The 15,419-nt window shown below is 44.8% G+C and overlaps 1 protein-coding gene across 1 annotated transcript in view; it reads right to left on the bottom strand.

The window, feature by feature from the left end:
- Nucleotides 1-892: 892 nt before the first annotated feature.
- The window catches only part of GMDS (GDP-mannose 4,6-dehydratase), a 390,054-nt gene continuing 375,527 nt past the window's right edge, over nucleotides 893-15,419 (bottom strand). Inside the window, exons 10-11 of the mRNA XM_042840103.1 lie at nucleotides 2,128-2,196; nucleotides 893-1,800 (exon numbers count right to left, since the gene is read on the bottom strand). Of these exons, the coding sequence (XP_042696037.1) occupies nucleotides 1,738-1,800; nucleotides 2,128-2,196 (132 nt within the window). The 3' untranslated portion in view covers nucleotides 893-1,737. The remainder of the gene's footprint in view (nucleotides 1,801-2,127; nucleotides 2,197-15,419) is intronic.

Raw genomic sequence — 15,419 nt, 5'->3', positions numbered from 1 at the left:
CAGAGGAACTGCAAATCGCCCTGGGGGAACCTTTGGTTTAGGACCCGTTTTGTCTGCCGCTTCCCCCCTTTGCTCCCAACACAAAGGCTGAACACCAACTGGCTCTAACGCAGCGCGGTTGGGGCGAGCAGAGAACAACACCGAGGGCGAAGGAGCGCCGGCGACACACAGGAGGGGCTGCAAGCCGATATTATACTGCGAACATCCCAGGGCATCACTGTATGCAAAAATAGTTCCCAGAAATGCGTCGTCGGGAAAGTGCTTTAGGGTTATCTTGTTCCTTTTTTTCCCTTTAAATGATGGTGATTATTAATTGTTATTATTACACGTGCCACGGAGATCTGCCAGCAACAGCCTTTTGCAAGGGTGCTGTGGCTCAGGGTGAGCGGAGCAGAGCAGCTCCCATCCCTTCCTCTCTCTCCCCCTCCACTCTTGCAGCCCCACAACCCCAGGCTCGCACTCTACTCACCTGCACAAAGTGGCCCCAAAGGGCTGTGCCACAATAGGGCCCTTTCCCTGTGCCCCACAGCACCCTACACATTTTCCATTGCATCTCTGTCAGCTGCCGGAGTGCACAAGGAGTCCTCTCTCCCTGCAGCCCCCATTGTGTCCCCCCCTATTTTCTGCAAAACGGTGCCCCATCCAGCACCAAGCACAACTCCCCTGTGAGAGCTCCCTCTGGTAGGCTGCAGGATGGCCCCATTTGTGTTTGGGGCACCTGGCTGAAGCGATGGCCACGATCAGTAGTGGAAGATCCCAAACCAATGGGAAACAGACGGGCTCAGCGACCTCTGGATAACCCAGGCACCTTGGCACGAAGAGTGCAAAAATATTTACTCACCTTGAAGTTGCTTTTTTAAAAAAAAAAAACAACAAAAAACAACAACCATGCTTCTTTTTATTTTTTTTTATTTATTTTTTAATTTCTTAAGCCATCTTTTGAGATGGTTCAAGCTCCAGTCCAAGGTTTAATCATAGTGTGCAGGAAGAAGGTGGGTGGGGAATGAGATGATTCTGGGGGAAACAAAAAGGGGAAAAAATTACCCAAACCCCAGGGCTGGGAAGGTACTTTGGGAAGGAGGGGCTGGGAAGGACTGAAAGGCTCTCTGTGACCCCTTACACCCTGCAATGAAGATCTGAAGCGTGCGTGCAAACCCCCTCTGCCTGATCTGAAAGCGATTCCAGCAATTAGGAATTAATTTGGCATGGTCAAAAGGCGATTTCACTGCAAGTTAGATCGAGTTATCTGAATTTTTACAGAGTTCAAGTGCTGGAAATGGGTCGCTGGGGTGGAGGGAAGCTGCAGGAAGGGAAAACAAGGAGTGCTCAGAAAAGAAAGGCAGGAGGATGCGGTGGAGCAGGGACTGGAGGGCACACACAGCACCGGGGGTGTGCTGCTGCTGTTGCTGGGGGGTGCTGGCATTCAGACGGGAGAAAGTACTAAAAATGCGCTGGAGGTCGCATTAAGGAATAGAAAGACAAGTTTTAATTAAAAAGTAAGTCGGTGGGCTCTCTGGCCAATGGCTCCTCTAGGTAAAGTAGTGTGGCAGGCACCAGAGGTGGCCTGGGTGGAGGAGCGGGGCTGCCCCCGATGTGTGGGGCCTGAGGCACTGGGGGAATGGAGGAAACACAAAACTGGCCTTGCACACACAGGCTGCTAGCATAGAGCCACTGGGGCTGGGGGTGGCCCCCAGCACGGCCCCCGTGTAGCTGTGCCATGGCTGGGTCCCGGTGGGCTCAGGCGTTGGGGTTGCTCCTCATGAGCTCCACGTCGGCATCCACCATCTCCCTCACCAGCTCCTGTGAAGGAGAAGAAAGACAGGTGAGGGCCCTGGAGTCAGGGATGAACCCTGCAGCGTGATGAGCCCCCTGCCCACCGCGGGAGAGGGGGAGGAGATGTGGTTCCCCCAGTGCTTACCTGTGTACTCCCCTATTCGTGCCCTCCTTTGCTCCCCTCCATGAGTACACACTCCATTCCCAGGGTGAACAGTCAGACATGCCACTGAAGTGGCTGCTGCCATCCAAGGAACAACAGCCCAGGGTGGTCACTGACCATGGCAAACCCCCCCACCCCGGGTGGCTCCTGGAGGACATGAACCCCTGGTAGGCACAAAGCTCCTCACTCACATCAAATGTGACTCTGGGCTTCCAGTTCAGCTTTTGCCTGGCTTTGGTACAGTCCCCTTGAAGGAAATCCTGTGGAGAAGAGAAAATCACTGTGAGAATGGCTCCCCCTCCCCACTGCACAGCATCGGTGCTGGGCTCTGTGCCGCTGCAGCCCAAAGCCCTCCAGACACAACCTGTCTGAGGAAGGAAACTTGGGGGAACCCTCAGAAGCAGCACCCAGTGGTCGGTGGGCACCAGGTGAGATGCACACATCCACGCGGGCTGAGCACGGCTCTCAGAGCCGGCTGCCTTCTGAGGGCAAAATATTTAAGATGTAATTGTTGTGGAAGTTCATATGCCTATAAATCACCAGGAGGCAGCATCCTTTCACCAGGCTATTTCAGAGCAAAAGAGTTATTCTTTGTTTTTGTGTATATGCCTTACTGCCTTATAATGGTGAACGCTTTATAATAAGTTGTCATACATCTTAGTCATGCTATTGAATGAGCTGCTTCAAATTCCTTTTTCCCCTGCTTGTTTAAATAATGTAAATCACAGAGCAAACATGACAACTGTTCTCTTTCAAATAAAAATGTGATCACAGACAGATGATGCTGAAAGACTGTTGTGAATATGGGTAACCACATGCAGCAGTAGTAAACAGCCAGCTTTTGAATTGCCTGCATCTAAATTTCTTAAGAATTTCCAGCATCCCCATGGAAAGAAAAGTCCAAACACCTCATAAATGAAAATAAATGATCTCAAAACTGTTACAGAAAACAAGACTTTGTTCACATTCACCTCACTGGTTAAGTGCTTTTAAAAGTGCTACCACACCAAAACAATCCCACAACCGGTCATCAAAACTAGCAACATTAAACAAGGAGAAAACTCCTGTGACTGCATCTCTAAATGAAGACGAAGGAACTGACTGCATCTTCCTGTAATACCCAGTTGGCTTTTGCAACTTGCTTTGTATGCAACGGTTTCTAATAAAGTGTCATCTTTCCATGCAAGTTTAGTTTCTCTGTAGTAAAGACCAAAATTATATCTGCATGTGTTTAGGGAGCAACAAAACAAACTTTAGTACAGAACTATAAAGCTGAGGCTGAATGCTGCCACTGCTCTCGACTTGAGGAGTCTCCACTTGATGGTGGCAGAATGACAAGGCTCTGCCCTACACCTGGGCCAGGCTTCTCCTTCTCTACACTGTGCCCATTGGTGGGGCTGATGGACGCATCGGGGTTGACTTAGGAGGAAATTTTTCACTCAGAGGGTGGTGAGGCACTGGAACAGGTTGCTCAAGGAGGCTGTGGATGCCCCATCCCTGGAGGCATTCAAGGCCAGGCTGGATGTGGCTCTGGGCAGCCTGGTCTGGTGGTTGGTGACCCTGCACATAGCAGGGGGGTTGAAACTAGATGATCTTTGTGGTTCTTTTCAACCCAGGTCCTTCTGTGATGGACACATTGCAATTGACGGGCACATTGGATTTTGTATCCTGCTGCTGTTATCTTTTGTGCAAGTGTGGTTCAGGTTGTGATAAAATCCAAAATCACCTCATCCTGTGCAGTAAAATGTAGGAAATTCTTCTCTGTAATTGTGTTGCAGAAAGCTAGACAGCTTGCTTCCAGCAGCAGAGGAAATCCACCAAAGGAAATATTGCAGAAAGGGATGTGGAACAAACACGTCTGCTGAGGCTGTTCCAGGCAGCATTTGTAATACTTCAGTCTTTACGCTGAAAGCATTCCAGTGTGCCTTCAGAAAAGAGCAAATGGATGCATAGGAACAAAATGATATGAAAATAAAAATGCAGTGATTTCCTTAAATTAGACTAAATGATTTCCTACTGCAGCCCTGCACTGGGTTGTTAGAAACTGCCGCAGACATTTGGGGCCAAGTCATGTAAAACCGTGTCAGCTTGAGGGATCCCCCAGAGGGTCGTGTGAATATGGATTGCAAAATCTGGTTTGAAATGAGAAAGGCTCCCACTAACTTTGATAAAATTTGGATCGGGCCCTAACGCACTCACAGAGGTATGCCTTTTATCTGGGGTTCAGCTTAGTTCACATTAATACGTGTGTATGTATGTGCCTGCAAACAAGGAAATCCTTCTTAAAATAATAATTTCTTTATGAAAACAACTGCCTTTTATTCAGTTCTAATTCGAGCCACGAGCTAGAAGTTGCGTTTTAATACCACCTCGTTTTAAGTCGTAAAAGCCGTATCATAAAACTTGTTTTCATTTTTGGAAATGCTGTTTAAGCAATAATTTCACATCCACAATCTTTGTAGCAAAAATATCCTTTGAATCCGATCCTATCAAGGATACAGCTTTCCCAGCTAAGAAATGGACCAGAAACAAGCAAACAAATTGCCGTTGCTCGCTGTATGTGGCTGCATTCTGCTTTTGAGCAGCTTGGGAGCAGTCTTTTAGCTTTCTTGGACAAATGCTTTTTGTTAAAACAGTTCAGATTTAAAAAAAACCCAACACCTTAATTCCAGTCTTTAATTCAAAAACATAAACATTCGGCTGCTGAATAGGTCAAAATAAAATGGGGAGGAAGATTTGAAATCAGTAGTAAAATGATTTGCAGCACAGGATTACACATAGGGGTAGGACAAATAACCAGTGTATTAAATTCATTCACGTATTAAAAAAAAATAGATTTTTTTTTCTTAAAAAGCTCTCATGCTTTAACAGTGATGTAGTAAATGCATTCTGGCATAATCTGTGAGCAAAAGGAAAAAAAAAAGAGAGGGAGAAAAGAGAAGATTTAATATATATGATAATACAAATTCCCCAGCTGATTCAGGTTAAAAGATTTTTAAGTGGCTCTCTTGAAGAAGTTTATGTACTTTTGAGAAGCACTACTCTGTAGTAAGATTTACTTGAAAACACCTTGTGCACAGAAAAACCCTTATAAACTTTTTAAAAGGTTCTCTTACAGAAGTTCTCATGTCCAGAGATAAAATGCTACGTGATACCACAGTATTAATGCTGTATTACATCTAAATTCAAGGTTTGGTTTTGCTCTTGTTAGGCGAGGTTTCAACACTGAATAGAAATGAAGACTGGAACAAAGCTACTCCTGATTAAAGGATTGTATCGCAGTCGTGTTTCCTGTATTTTTCTACAAGTAGCTCATAATATGAAAACAATAAGGTAATTACAATAAAATAAGAATATTACAAAAAGCTCCTCTTGGAACAGAGTGACTGCTTGTTTATATTATCCCAGCCTTTCACTGAAACCAGAGATGCGTTTGTCAGGCTTCCAAAAATATATACATATATATTCCAAAAACCTCTGGCACACTGATCCATAAAGTGTGTAGGTTCTGCAGCGTTGGGGCTCCACTTTCTGCAGGTGCCATCAGCCAAGAAAGAAGAGGTGAGCTGTCATTGGAGAAGTTGTGGATGTTTTTGGGTGCTGCTGCTGAATGCGGGCTGCTGGTATCCCCGTGTGGCGTGGAAATGATGGAATGACTGCACTCTGTGCTTTGTGCCCCTGCAGGAGAGCTTTGTCCACAGCACTGCACTTTATGTACTGACAGGAAAACAAAGCCCTCTGACTTCACAAGGGATTCAGATACTGAGCTGAGAGTCTGCATACCCGAAAACACCAGTTAAGACTTTCTGTTGTTCTTACGGTGCTCAGGTCACAAAGATGAAACTAAGTCTTCACTCTTGGTTAATCATTTTGGAAGGAACATTCCCTTATTTTCCATGCAAATATAGTTAGCATAAGTGAATACTTATGACAAGTTTTGCCTGGAAGCTGTCTAAGAGTTGGAAACAGCATCCAGGTAAATATTTAAAGTGAAGGAAGGGGGAAAACACAACTGTACGTTAGGCTGCTTAACTGCATAGAACATACCTCACTATTACTAAATCTGCTTTTATGATTCAGTTTCATCGTCCAAATGCACGCATGCCAATACAGACAGATAAGCAGGGAGAAATTTGTTATGCAGAGCATCAAGGCATTTTAAAATTAGGTTTTAAAGCCATGAGACAAAAATGTAGAATATTTTGATGTAAATATCACATTTCCCAAGCTCTTGTTCTGGGTGTCATCGCTGCTTTTATTTTGAGTCATGCAGTGATTGATCTGGTTTCAGCGTACAATGCATCACTGTCTCATTCAATTAGCCTTAGCTGAAAATGTAAAGCTTCAAGACAATGTGAGAAAAAGGAGATAGTGTGGCCTGAAAGAAATCCAAGGTTTCCTTAATTGCTACAGCTCAGCTGATTGCCTTTAAAACGTTCCTTCACTTAAGCCAGCACTGAGAGCCAGCTTTTGCTCGCTGCTACAGCAGAATAAAATGCAGACTGAATCCTCAGAAAACACCTGCGATGGAATCATGCCCAGCTCCATTCGCTGCGGCAGAGACAAGGCTTTACCTCTAAAAATAAACAGACTTGATCTAAGCACACAACAGTTTTACTGCATCTGAAAAGTGGCCAGGGTTAGGTTCACAATCAGCAAGGCTGCTTGGAAGATGATTTGTTACAGCAGAGCTCCCACAAGTACGAAGTGCAGACCCAGCTCAGCACAGGCTCTGGCTTACGTGTTTAGTCTTGCACTGTTCCTCAAGGAGTTTTGTCAAGAAGGATTTCAAGAGAATAGAGGCAAACATCTCCTGCAAACGCTGCTTATCTTTTACTTTCCTTGTCTCCTACTTAAGACCCTTCCCTTAACTTGTCCCATTAGAAGAAAAATTAATAAACAACTTTTGAAGCCAGCAACATTAGCTTACAGCTTTGCATTTTTATCTCAGTAAACTTCATTTTATGAAGCAATGCCTCCTTTCGTGCTCTTTTTGTAGCATTTTTTTTTCACAGCAAGTTTTATTGAGCACGTCTCAGTAACAGCATTGCTGCACTGTACTCCTGGGCCTCTGCTGCAGATCATTCCCCCTGCTGCTGCAGGGGAACAGCCTTGCTACAGTGTTTGCAGCAGACAGCAGGCTGCATGTGCAGCTCACCACCCAGTTCTGCCTGCATTTCTCCAGTTCCCTGCTTGCCACCAGGCCCTGGGATGCTGCGTCCCAACAGAGATGCAAAGACAGAGAGCAGTTGCTCTGACTTCAGTTGAGCTGTTCCCAGTGTGCTGTTAGGAAAAGCAGCCAGACCTCACTGGACAGGAGCTGCAGAGCCTGAAAACGTGCATCTTGCTGGTACAGAACCCAGTGCCCAGCTGAGCTGAGCTCTCACCAGCACCCTGAAGGAGTCCCACACACAAGCACTGCGCCTGCTGGGCTGTGGGCCCTGCTCTGCAAGTACAGAGAGTTCTGGCTCCACGTCTGCAAAGGGTACTGTTTGGTATAATATCTATAGTAACAGGGAAAAAAAATGCGCAATTTTAAAGAAATAGGCTCCTACCACCACAATAAATATGAGGAGAGTGGAGAGAAAACACATCCATGAGCAATGCCTAAGGCTAGTGACAACACAGTAAACATCTTCAGGAATTTCAGAGGAGCCGTAATGTGTCGCTCCGTTTTCACTTTTTCTTTCCTCTGTTCTTAGAAAAGCAAAGTCGTGGAGCAGCCAGGGTGCCGAGGGAATAGAGGAATGCCAGTGAATTTGGTTCCTGATCTAAATTTGTTTTAATGCAGCATGAACAGACTGCTTTCCACTCTTGGGTCAGCAGTCTTTAGCAGAAAGACAGCATTGTTTGCAAAGAACCACAGGAAAAGGCAAAAGGCAAAAAGCAACCGATAGGTTGAGACTCACATATAACAAAATATCACTCAAAATAAGAGGCACGCTTTTTTTCTCCCCCCACCCCCCCTGCATATTTTCATGCGCAAATCCCCTCCCTGCTCAGAAAAGCTCCGATTTTAATAAACCCATGGCAAGGGGAAAGGAAGGGGAGGGAGAGGAAAACCAGAGGGCCGTGCTGACACTGTGAGGCGCTGGGCACCTGCGCTTCTGAGGGCCCTTGCAGGCTGCAGGCGCTGGGCACCTCCAGGGCACGCAACCCAGCACAAGGGGCCACCGCAGCCACGCTGTCTGTACAACCTGGGCACCATCCCTGCTTTTCCACAGGTGTTAGAGCAGCGGTTTTACCTTATCTGTTTGATAATCTTCAGCGTCACCAGCTTCCAAAGGGTTAAGGCAAATGAGCTTGGTGCAGCAATAAACATCAGGGCGATAATAACAGCAAGAGAGATCGTCTCCCTCCTCCTCCTCCTCCTTCTCCCTACATCCCTTTCCTCCCCTCCCTCCCGCGCCTTTTCCACTTCACCGCTGCCTATCAGCATGAACTGCAGCGAGGCCAGGCCTGTCCTGCAATGACAGGGGTGATAAGAGACGAGAAGAAAACAGCAATCCATCTGGCCTGCTCAGGAAGTCGGAGTTCGGCAGCACCGTCCATCAGTGGGGCCAAACGGCGGCAGGCAGCGACGCCTTGCTTGGCTCCATCAGCGCGGCTCTGCCCGACCCACCGGCACCGATAACACAGCACGTAGAGCTCGGCTGGGCCCAGGACTGTGGCAGCCTCGTGTCAGGCACGGCGGTTTTGGGGGCAGCAGGGCTGCAGCTGGCTGGCGTGGCAGGCGGCTTGGGGAGAGCACACGCAGGCCTTGTGTTTCATTGCCAAGCAAAGCCTGAGAAGACATCTCAGCCAGTGCTGTCCCTTGAGTCAGACAACACCCCTCCCGATTTACAGCCTGATATCCCCTACAAGGCAATAATGGATCTAACTTGCCTTGAATCAGGAGTGGAGCACTCTACAGCAAGTCTGGCTATGGCTACTTTCTAGGACCAGCCATGGGGCAGGCTGGAGGATGCTCCCAGAAGTAGGGAACAGCAAAACTCCCTCCTGGCTTACACTCCTCCTGATCTGCCCCAAAGCAATACCAGATTCCTGGAAGGTGTTCCCAGCTTAGATGGAAGCAAAGCTGTAACCTCAGCTCACAGCTCTGCAGAAGGTCTTTCAGACAATAAGGCGGTTCTTAGTTTACAGGAACTTGTTGGTGAATAGGCAGAGCGCCTACGAGAGTGAAGGAGAAGGATAAACCACTCCTTCTGCTATTCATTGTACAGATCATAGTCACAAATCATAGAATAATTAAGGTGAGAAAAGACCACTAAGATCATCTATCCCAACTGTCGACCAAACGCCACCATGCCCACTTACCATGTCTCCCCTCCAAGGAAGGTTACTCCACCCCTCTTCCCCCCCAGGCAGCCTATGTCAGTGCCTCACTACCCTTTCAGAGAAGTTTCCAATATCCAGTCTGACAGTAGTTCAGATCTTAGCACTGGGTATATTAACACACTAATTCTGATACGGCACATGCAGTCATGTAAAAAGATTAATCACAGCTGAAAACCTTAAGCACTTTGCTAAAATAGAAAATAATTATCACACGCTACATGTTACTACGAGCCAAGCTATTCCTCTTGCCCCTTAAAATGCAGTCCCTCTTTGAAAATGGCAGTGAAGGACAGTACAACACCTGTTGCTGCCCTGTAGTGAAGCTGCTGGTCGGAAATGAGGTGTGAGCTGCCCTTTGTGTGCATCATGCTAACTTGTGGATAAAGAAGCCCCTGAATAACCCATGTTGTAATGATGGAGTTCAGAAACGTTCATGCATTTTCTCTTTCCAGCTGAGGTGCTGGGGTGGTTGTATGCCAAGCTGCCTAGTCAGACAGTAGAGAGAATGGCGGTGCATGACCTCCATGTCACCAAAACAAGACCTGTGAGGGTAGAGATCAGCTGCAACATAGTGAAGAAGGAGGTTTCTCCTCTTTTCCCTGCCACTTCTGGGCCTTGGAAGGCTTTTGCTTCTTTAGAATTACTGAATGCAGCTCTCACAGTTTTGTTCATTAATCCAGTCATTATTCTCATCATTCCTTACTTTTTACATGATTGGAAACATTGGGAAATCACCCTGTAAAGCTGTTTGATTTCTGCAGGGTTACTGTGCAGTAATAGCTGCATTTCTGACTGGAAGAGGAATATGGCCCCCAGGCTAGCTGTCTTCACTGACTGACACGTTGAGATGAACAGGAAGACAGATAACCCCACAAATCCGTGCTGCTAGGTTACTTAGTTTCTTCTCTGCTTCCTCTGAAAAGACACTTCATTTATAACAAATTATATGCTTGTAGGTTTAATTTTCATTGCCAGTTGAATACCAGAAGATAAGCAACAAACCTGTAAACATTAGGACAGTGAGTACGTACTCTACTTACAGATATTTATCTATGTAACTTCAGAGCATTAAGCAGAAATTTAGTGATCAGCAGAATATTATTACTGCAGAGTGTGATCTTCTCTATCGTGTAGAAGATTGGTGATTTTACTAGCCCTAAGAATATTCAAGAAAGTCAAGGTCCTTTAACATAAAGTTACATTAACTTCCTCAAAAGGTCATTTTTCATCTAAAAAACATGTCACTGGAAAACTCTAACTCACCTATGATCTGCAATTGCTTTATTTGACCTGCGTTCAGTGCTCATTTCACTGCTCTGTGAATCAGGGTTGACAGGAGAGATGACGCTCCCTTCCTGGCACGTTTATAGCGATGTATGAACCTCTGCCACTCTGAAACCTACAGTAAGACTATGGGTGAAAAGGACAGAGAGGGGATGGATACCTCCCTCTTCCTGTCTTCTTCCCCAGTACAGATTAACAAGCATGAAAGACAGCATGGAGCAGTTAGTCATTTCTCATTGATGAAAAACTTGCTGTTGTAAATACTCCCTCCCTTGGACTAAGGGGGTGAAGAACTGACTATCACTTCTCTGGGCAAAACAGCATCATACTGCCCTTAACTGCTGGCTTTTTTTCTAGAAACAGCCTCCCTCTGCACAGTCATAAACCTGACCTAATTTATGGGGCACATCACCTTCCCCCAACCACTGACCACATTCCAATTTCTCACTAAAACCCCCATCAGAATTGAAAACCCTTTTGAAGACACAATATATGGGAAGAATTTAACCTGTGAAAGGTTTAAAGGGAGCTCATGAGCTGAGGCTTTGTTACCCATGGAAAAAGACAGGATACCATGGGGCTTCTGTCTGTGAAACTGATGAAATTATTGCCCAAGCTCTTCCACTTACAAAGCCAACAATGAACTGCGAAAGGGTTACTATAAAACAAGGTAGGATCATTTCTGAATCTGAGTACATCCCAAATGTATTCTTCAGCACACTTGATGGAGAAGGAAGTCCAAGCAGCGGCCTTTCACATGACATCATAAAAGCCTCATTTATCACCAGCCACCAAACATCTAGAAAATCATAACATCCTTTCAGGAAAACCATGTGCAAAATAATCAGATTTACTTTGATGAAAGCTTTAGTGTTTGAGTCCAAGTAGGACACTACAAAGAATAACCCTTTGCAGGTACTGGCACACAACAAAACAGGTCACATTTAATGCTTCAAACTCATGCTTTATCCATTAAAAGCCTGTTGCATTTCCTGCCCGTAAAGAAATATATTTCTATGCTGCATGTGTATTCAACCTAGACTCCCAAGATAAAACACTGGCCACTGTTAAGTCCAAGCAAAGTAGGCAGCGGAGTATTTCCTTTATGGATGAAAAAAGCTATCGCTGCAAACACAGGCATGCTCCCCACTGCCCTGTCTCACAGTCTCTTGCAAATGTGTTAGGGACATGGGCTGAGTATTGCCATGGTATCTTACAGAATTTGAAAGGATGCTCTGCAAGTCACTGCAGCCTCTAGAAGTTCGGAAGCACAAACCTGGTTGAAAGGTAGACTTCTCTTCCTCTTGCCTTTTTTGAAACCCCAAGAAGTGTCACTCAGAATGAACTGTGAAGCATGTTCACTTCATTTTCCCTGCAAAGCATCGGAAGCTTTTGGCTATCTGTGTTAGATGTTGTGCATACTGCCATTTTCAGTAAGGACGAAAGACAGTTGGGGTGCACATCTTCGTCACCAAGACTAATGGAGGGTTGCTATCACATTGCTATGCAAAGAGATGATGCCCCATGGAGCAGGGCTCCATGACATTCACTTGAGATATGAGCATATGAGCCATGTGCTGTTCAGGATGGTTTTTGCCTGCGATGGAAGTAGATTGTTAAGTATCTGAACAAATGCAGATTCCAGCAAATCCTGCTGCTTAATAATTTGAGCCTTGGGCTCTTACTGGTCAATGGTCACAGGTCCTTCTTGTCCGGACTGGAAAAATAACTGGATTTTCCACAACATTCTTGGTAGTTTGCTATTGCGTGTTCTCTCATCTTGGTTAATAAAAACAACTTCCTATTAGATTTCCTTTCATTTGTTGTTCTAGAAAATGTCGTTTTTCTCCTTTCATTTTCAGACATTTTTCTTTCCTAATCTGGGGTCTTTCCCAGTTTTTCTTGCATTTAAGCTCCTGTTTCTCTTTTGAGCATCATTCTCTTCTTTACAAACACTCTCTAAAACCTGGCGTTCCCTCATCATCTCTCATCTACCCTCAAAATGCATCACCTCCCAATGAGACTTTGCCCTCCTCTTTTCTGCTATAGTGATCTTTTCCCTTGAATGTTTTTCCATTATTTTTCCAGGTGTTCTCTATGTATCTTTACAGACTTGTCCCTTTTTCAGTGGTTCTTCAGCACACACAAGTGCCAGCTTTCTTTTTGCTCAGGTTTGAATACTGTGCAGAACGTTGCAGGGTTTGGGAGACAATTTAAAGTACCACTAACACAGCAGAGGTTTGCTGACAGGGCTGAAACTTTGTTGAAATAAGCTTTAAAAGGCACAAAGATCTCCTAAAGCTTACAGTGCCAGTTTCTGTAGGGGTAAAACCAGACTCATTTATTGCTACTGATGTTCACAGTAGTTGCCTATAAAATTCCACAGATTTGGCAGCACATTCATCGTATATACTTTAAAAGCATGCATAATATGCTCTCTTTCTTTCCAAAGCATCACCAAATGCAAATAACACTTCTTTAAATCTGTCCTCTCAGTGACCTTCTAAGCTTAAACACCTTCAATTAAACAAGAAAGGAATTTTTGATCAGTTACCAAAAAATGCTTCATTATTTCACCCTGCAGCAATCAAATATGAATAAGCATTGTAGAAGGGATAAAGTTAGCATTTTCTAGTGGTCCTGCCCTACTTGCTAAACCTCCTTTAGTTCCACAGCTAAAGAACAAGCAAGCTACCCAGACACACGCAGTAATAGGCACAAGCTCAGAATAGCCCAGAGCTTTCACCAGTATTATGTATAAAACGTGAGATGCCTCATCCATCACTTTCCTACAAGGAAGGTGTCTCATGAGACCATTCACACAGTATGTCTTCTGCCAAGTTTCACTACGAAAGAAAGAGCTTGTTCCTCAGACAAGAAATCCTATTTTTCATTCACACTGGCAGCACAGGGACACCAGGTAAGGGACCTTTTTACACTGCATGAGCACAAAAATGGCAGTCTTTTCTCTGGAAATCTATCAAAGTCAAGTATCGCCTCATTGATTATCCTGTTAGGATCCATCTGCAGCTCACAGCTCTTTCCCAGTGCAAGTCAAAGATAAACCCTGTGGTTTAGTTTACTTTGTTTGATGTAATTCAACCTAACAGGCAATATATGTGAACACATAAAGCCACGAATGACAGAATTGTCATGTAGCTATTGAGAATCTAACCATCAGCTGAAGAAAGCTAGATAAATATCTTGGCAGCTATTTCACTTGTAACCTCAGCAAGACTTCAAGAGGACATAATACCATTAAGACAAAATAAAGCTGTTCCACAGCAGCACTACAATGACTAGAGGACCTACCGAGAAGAAAAATACAGATTTTATAGAATCAAGCAACAGTAATGACATTACAATGGCAAGAACACATTGCCACCTCCATTTTAGAAAGCTGAGAGGCACGAAGATTTGGAGACTTATCCAACACCTTGGATTGTGAGGGAGGGGAAGAGCCTCCAGGCTGTATCCCACTGCTTCCGTCTGATAAATGTGTGATTTATTACAGATTGAACAGCCAAAGTATTCAAGTCACAGTGCATCCGGCCAAAAGTGATTTGCCCCAAGTACGTCCTTGCTTTTGTGAGGTGAGCACAGACCCTCAGCAGCAAACAGCTCTGAGGATGAGTGGACATACAGCACCTGGACACAGTAGGTGAATTACTCAATCTCATATCCCTTGCTTGTCTAAACTGCCATTTCTACTTATGTCCATGGATTTTATTCTATAGCTTCTCTCACTCAAACCAAATGCTTACCCTAGTAATGCTATAAAATGATTATTGCTTGTTCCACCTTTCCCCTCCAGGCCCTATAACTGACCTGGGAGTAATAGAACTCAAGAGTTTACTGGTTTACTTGTCTCCTGTGCTCTAAAGATTTAACATTCTTCTTTTCAAAGACTTTCTCTTCAAATACTACATTAGAGCAAAAACTTCATGTGTCAAAAAACTGAGATTTATGTGCAATCATGAGACTCCAGAACTTTCTGGTTTATGAAAACAAAATAAATGAGAAAGGTAATAGGCAATACAATTTTCATGATAGCCTGGCTTCAGGGAACATAAACTTATTCCACTTCACTGTCTTTCAGGAATTCACTATATCACTTTCACGGAAGGACCCTGCAGCACACTGATGCCACAGCCAACAGCAGCATTTTTGTTTTCCCCCCGATTTCATTTTCACTCCAAGAGAAATTGGACCATCAAGGCGCTTTCACAGAATCATAGAATGGCTTGGGTTGGAAGGGATCTCAAGGATGATGAATCTCCAACCCCCCTGCCACACGCAGGGCCACCAACCTCCCCATTTAATACCAGACCAGTCTGCCCACAGCCCCATCCAATCTGGCCTTGACCACTTCCAGGGACGGGGCATCCACAACCTTTCTGGGCAGCCTGTTCTAGCACCTCACCACTCTCATAATAAAGAATTTCCCCTGATACCCAATGTAAATCTTCCCTCCTTCAACTAAAAAACATTTCCCCTTGTCCTGCTGTTATCTGCCCTTTTAAAGAGTTGATTCCCCTCCTGTTTATAGACTCCCTTTAGGTACTGGAAGGAGTGCTTTAGCAGTGCATAATTCAATGCACTTTTAAAAAGAGAAGTATGAAAGCCTTCAAACGTATTGCAACAGCAACCTTTACAAACCATTACCAAGATATCCACAATTAGTAATTTTACCTCCATGTATTATTTGAATAACCCAAGAAGACTTCATGTTCTGATGACCTCTCATCTGTTCAGCAGTGCTGCCTCCAGTGTGTCACTGCAGTACCACACAACTGAAGCGTGAAATAACCCAAAGGTGTAGTAACCAGAAAATCCCAATCCAGCGTGGTACTATTGCTTC

Source organism: Centrocercus urophasianus, unplaced genomic scaffold (genome assembly GCF_019232065.1).
Source record: "Centrocercus urophasianus isolate 14NV4802_14NV808 unplaced genomic scaffold, USGS_Curo_1.0 seq_11, whole genome shotgun sequence".
NCBI classification, from domain to species: domain Eukaryota; kingdom Metazoa; phylum Chordata; class Aves; order Galliformes; family Phasianidae; genus Centrocercus; species Centrocercus urophasianus.
This window is presented reverse-complemented; position numbering and strand designations above follow the sequence as displayed.